This window comes from Talpa europaea (genome assembly GCF_964194135.1).
Source record: "Talpa europaea genome assembly, chromosome: 12".
Taxonomy (NCBI): Eukaryota; Metazoa; Chordata; class Mammalia; order Eulipotyphla; family Talpidae; genus Talpa; species Talpa europaea.
In genome coordinates this window covers 49,778,987-49,784,987 of record NC_140079.1, presented here as the reverse complement: position 1 = coordinate 49,784,987, position 6,001 = coordinate 49,778,987, and the positions used below count along the sequence as shown (strand labels likewise).

General features: G+C 38.5%; 1 protein-coding gene across 1 annotated transcript; it reads left to right on the top strand.

Moving 5' to 3' along the window:
- Nucleotides 1-2,317: 2,317 nt before the first annotated feature.
- APOBEC4 (apolipoprotein B mRNA editing enzyme catalytic polypeptide like 4) lies at nt 2,318-3,711 on the top strand (the record flags this gene model as incomplete). The annotated part of the gene is made up of 1 exon (XM_084248495.1): nt 2,318-3,711. The coding sequence occupies exon 1, from the start codon at nt 2,539-2,541 to the stop codon at nt 3,709-3,711; it is 1,173 nt and encodes a 390-aa protein (XP_084104621.1). The 5' UTR covers nt 2,318-2,538.
- Between the last annotated feature and the right edge of the window lie 2,290 nt (nt 3,712-6,001).

The window sequence follows — 6,001 nt, the reverse complement described above, 5'->3', positions numbered from 1 at the left end:
TTTATCTCCTAAAATTTTCAGTTTTACCTGTTTTGCTGTCTGGATAAAGAGCTAAATGCAGAGAAAAAAAAAATTAAACCATACATACTAGAAGAAAATAGGGAAATCCTTAACTGCTCTACTGCTCTTTGATGTGGAAGCCTTTTCTAAACACAATAGTATAAAATAAACCAAAGGGTAATAATTAAACCACATAAAATGAAAATTTTAGTGCATTTAAAAGTATGATCAGTATAATTACAGGGCTCTATAAATCAGATATAAGAGTTGCAACAAATATGACTAAATATTTTTGATAACTAAGAATTCCTGCAAATCAATAAGGAAAGCCTCAAACAAAAAAATAGTACAGGATCAAATATATTTCACAGGGCAGTAAATACTACAGACCAATAAGCATGTGAGGAAGTCTGCTATCTCACTAGGAACTGAAAGATACAAACTATAACAACAGAGATATTGATGTTTGCTTCTCAAATTGACAAAGGGTGTGATAAGACTGGGAAGAAAGTGATAAAATTGGTTACACAATGCTAGTAATTTAACAAAGTTAAATTAATAATATGACATCTAGTAATCCACATTAAAGAATAAAAGACACAATGATTTACTTACAGAAATGTTCATCAAAGTTATTATAATATTAGCAGCAAGAAACTGAATGCTTATAGTTAAGTAATAAAATGCTAGCTAGCCATGAATATTGTTTCATTGAAGAATTTTTCATAACATAAGGAAAATGCTCATGACAATACTAAGTAAAAAAACAAAGTATAAAACATGATTTTATTTTGCATTATGCATAACCTATATATTTATGCCAAAAGACTGGAGCAAATAGACCTGTTAATGTAAACTGATACAAACTGGTGTGAGATTGTATTTTTGCCATTATGTACCGGTATTTTAAAAAATATTATACAAGGGCCTCTCTGGTGGTGCAAGGAGTAAGTCTCAGCACAATGAAGCTATCCATAGCCACTACAGCATGAGTTCGATCCCCGGCCAGGGAGATGACCTATATGGCGCGGCAGACCTCTCCTGTCTCACCCGCTGCTCCCCTCAGCAGTGTATTTCAGTCAATCTGCCTGTTCTTGCTCCCCACTCTGTCTCTGGTGAATCCTCTCAGCGCTCCCCCGCCCTGCAACGCCGGACTGCATCCCAGCTTTTGAATGCATAAATAAATAAAATAAATCTTTAAAAATAAATTAAAAAGGGCCTCCCCGGTGGCGCAGCGGTTGAGCACTGGGTTGCAAAGCAGCCCGCAGCCTCTGCAGCACCAGTTTGATCCCTGGCCACAGGGCGAGGGTCCCACATGACGCGCAGACCTCTCCTGCTGCCCACTGCTCCCCTCAGCAGTGTACTTCCTCAGTCTGCCTGATCTGCTCCCCGCTCTGGCTCTGGTGAATTCTCTCACCCTGCCGCACTTCGGACTGTACCCAGTTCTTGTATAAATAAATAAATAAATCTTTAAAATAAATAAATTAAAATAAATTAAACAAGAAACATCTAATACTTGCATAATAAAAAGTTATTTTAATATGGCTTCAGAATTATATTACAATGTCATAGTATGCTGCATAATTAATGACACCTGAATGAATATTTTTAAATGAAAAATTATTTTTAATGATTTCAACTTTGGGGCCTAACATCCCAGAGACTACTGATTTGAAATATCTTAAAGAACTGTATTTTCCAGAGTAAAGTTTCAAAAATGCTCTAATAAGCTGTACCCGTTGGAAAGAAAGCTCTCAAATTGTCCGTGAATGACCCAGCTCAAAGGATATTCAAGTGGCATGTCAAGAAGTCTTTACCATTAAACAAAAGGATAACCACAGCCAACTTTTTGCCAAAAATTTGACAAAATAGCTGATTTTAAATGCAGACACACTTCTGCATGATATGTTAGATACTATCATACCAAAGGAAAGACAAAGGAAGAACATTAATTACGAGAAAAGTGCAAAAACCCTGCTTATTTATTTGTATTTTCATAAACAAGAATCATCTAGATAACACTAGCATTTGTACTATTACTACTAGGAGCTAAACATTTATTGAACCCTTAATATATGTCAGGCATATAAGAAGTCATTTTATATTTATTCTAGCATCCCATTCTCAAAATAATCTAATTTGGCAGGTATATTCTTATCTTCATCTTACAGGCAAGGAAGCTGTGACTTCCGGATATTAAATATTTGCTCGAGTCATTAAGCCGGAAAGTGGCAGAGTCCAGATTTGAAACAAAGTGGTCTGTTTCTAAAACGTACACTTTTCAAACCCATTTGCTCCAACGTCTCAGAAGCCATGAAGCAGGTAAAAATGTAGTATACTTTTTGCTTTCGTGTCCTCCCTACTTCCCAGAAGTATTTATTAAAAAAAAAAAAATGAATCCTGAGTTTTCTAATCTGTGGCTACACCTAGCTTTCAGAATCAGAGACACTATTAGTTGCTGTGCTACCTCCTTGAAAGAAAACTATATGGTTCAGTAAATTAATATGTTGTCTTTAGTTTTTCCACACTGATTTATATATGATTATTCTCCCTTGTTTAGGGTTCAAGCTAGAAGACAAACTAGCAATGGAGCCCTTATATGAGGAATACCTAGCAAATCGTGGGACTATAGTTAAACCTTACTACTGGCTAAGCTTCTCTCTAGATTGCTCTAATTGCCCTTACCATATTCGAACAGGTGAAGAAGCCAGAGTTCCCTACACAGAATTTTATCATATTTTTGGATTTCCTTATGGGCCAATGTATCCCCAAACAAAACACCTCACATTTTATGAACTGAAAACTTCTTCTGGAAGCCTGGTGCAAAAAGGCCATGCTAGCGGTTGCACTGGGAATGATACCCATCCAGAATCAATGCTGTTTGAGATGAGTGGGTATCTTGACTCAGCCATCCACAGCAACGAAGGCATCAGCCACATTATTCTGTATTCTAACAACTCCCCTTGTAATGAAGCTAACCACTGCTGCATCAGCAAAATGTACAACTTCCTGAGGATGTACCCAGATGTCACTCTCAGCATTTACTTTTCTCAGCTTTATCATACTGACACTGACTTTCCTGCCTCTGCCTGGAACCGCGAAGCTCTCCGGAGCCTGGCCAGTTTATGGCCGCAGGTCACTTTGAGCCCAATAAGTGGTGGGATTTGGCATTCTCTCCTCAACAACTTTGTGAGTGGGACCTCAGGGTCAACTGTTTTTCAGCCCATTTTGACTGGGAGAGCACTGGCTGACAGGCACAATGCATATGAAATCAACGCCATAACAGGAGTGAAACCTTATTTCACTGATGTTCTTCCCCAGACACAAAATATCCAGAATATGAAAGCTGAGGTGGCTTTCGAGAGTTACCCCTTAAACAATGTCTTTCCTGGACAGTCATTTCAAGTGACAAGTGGACAATCACAACCCAACCTGATGCCAGACCTCAGGATTCCTGTCATCTTTGTGCTGGTACCTTTAAGAGACCTACCACCAATTCATGTGGCTCAAAACCCACATAAGCCCAGAAATATTGTAAGGCACTTAAATATGCCTCATCTATTCTTCCAGAAAACCAAGGATCTCGAAAGGCCTCATGCTGGAAGGCGAGTGGAGAGAGTAGAAATCACAGAAGAGTTTGCAAGTAGCAAAGGTGTAGATGAGAGAAAGAAGAAGAAAGGAAAAAATAAAATCTACAGTTCTACAAATTGAGACCAAACAACTACCAAGCCCTTACGAGTGGGCCAACAAAAAACTGAAAACTTTCTCTCTCAGGGCTGCTCCAAGATGGAGAAAAACTAAAGCAAACACTAAAAGCAAAACCTGAACTATTTACCATCTTGACTCGTAGAAAGCTACACTATTTTTAACATAGTGTTTCTATAAGCATCTTTACTTCACTCCTTTATTTTTGGAGTGACATGATCAAAATGGAGCCATTAGTACCTGGTTAATATTTTGCTGTGGAAAAAGAATGTCATTATTCTTGTCTACCCCCATCATTGTTCCATGGAAAATATCCATGGACAAAATAGCTTCCCAAATGGTTTCAGTATAAAAACTTACTGTAAAATTGGAAAACAGCCTAAAGTTACTGACATTCTGTGCTGTTTGCTGAAGCACCAGTGATTTTCCATTAATTGTTAATCTGGACAGAAGGTTTTAGGCTGCCCATTTTTTCTAAAGCAGTTCAAAATAGTTTTTTGAGGGGGAAGTTCTGTTGTTAATTGATAGATACAAAAATTGATTTTTGAAACATAGCCACGCACTTAGTTTGATCTTTCCCAGCTCAGACCTCTTCCTCTGGAGCAGAGGACAGAGAAAGGATGATACACGAGACTTCCAGAAGGCTGCTTCTATCACATACTATATCAAATCCAAGCTACTCTTACTGGCTTTCAAGGCTCTTCCTCTGGCTGCCATTTGCCTTGTCTCATTAGCAAGACTGCAAGTTCCTATGGGTCAAGCGTTATCTCTCCCACCCCACTCAACTCCCCTCTTTGATTTTCCCATAGTATTTAATACAGTCTCCAGGCACAATGTAGGTACAGCGCAATAATTTCACTAATCACTACTCCACAATCGACCTTCTCCATTCTAGCCATGTGCCTACTCAACCTTCCTGCAATTGGGCCTTTTTTTGTAATTGTTAGCATCCACTCCCCCTCTTTCTGATATAGCTCCCCAATGCATTAATGTGTATGTTTTACTTCCTTTTTTTTCCTGACCCTACCTTCTTTGCCAGTGCATATCTGTACCTTCTCTTATTTTTTATTTATGCATACAAGAGCTGGGGTACAGGCCAGACATGTGGGAGGTGAGAGGATTCACCAGAGACAGAGTAGGGAACAGAACAGGCAGACTGACTGAAATACACTGCTGAGAGGAGCAGCGGGCGAGTCAGGAGAGGTCTGCTGTGTCATGTGGGTAGCTCCCTGGCCGGGGATTGAACTCGTGCTACAGAGGCTGCGGACAGCTTCATAGGTTGCATCTTACCCCCTTGTGCCACCAGGGAGGCCCTGTACCTTCTCTTAAATCTTATTCAAAATACACTCCTAAGAAGTGTTCCCTGGCTAATCCTCTAAGCGTGTACATTAACGCACTTACATTTAATTAATGTTTAATGCCTCACTTCCCTCTTGGATACATGTACAGATGCACAACAAGAAAAATGTACATTCATTTGTAATTTGCTACTAAATTTGTTAATACATGTAAAAAATAACACTAGACTACTAAGAAGAAAACACTTAAAGCACATAAAGACTCCAGGAGAAGAAGATGGAGGAGGAGAGGGAGGGGGAGGAAGAGGAAAAAGAAAAGAAAAATATTTAGACTAGAGATTTCTATTGTGATTAAAATAAATAAAATTTTAACAGAAATTTCTGTCAACTTGAAATGTTTTTATATTATCAGTAGAAAGAATTTTATTGTAGGTACATAGTGGTCATTAATGAAACAGTTGAAGTTTATTATTAGGTCCTGAACCCTGAAATCCTAAGTTTACATGTGGAACGTAGAGTTAAAAAAAACAAAAACACCCAACCCCAAAGACAAATTCAGCATTTATGATAATTATAAAAATAGATCCAATTAGCTGTCATGAAATCTATCTGTGAAGTGATCAAGAGGACCACAACCTCACTCAGGCCACAAAGGAGCCAGTTTGAAACATATTCTGAAATCTATGACGAACTTGTATTTCCAATGTAAACCTAGATATCAATGGTACATAACCATGGGCAAAATCTCACCAGAGCAATGAAAAGGAATGCGCCTTCGGCAGTTAAGTTTGTGCACTGGTTAGGCAAGACTAGGGCCAGGAAGAATGTTACTCACAGATCATAAGACCAAAGCAATATAGCCTAACCTTATACAAGAGACTAGTAAGAGCGCATAAAGATATATGGCCCTGTGTAAATAGTCTCTATTTTCCCAGGTGTAAAACAAGAGACATGATCTAGGTCATCATTAAGGCTTCTTTCAGCTCTCTATCCTCCCT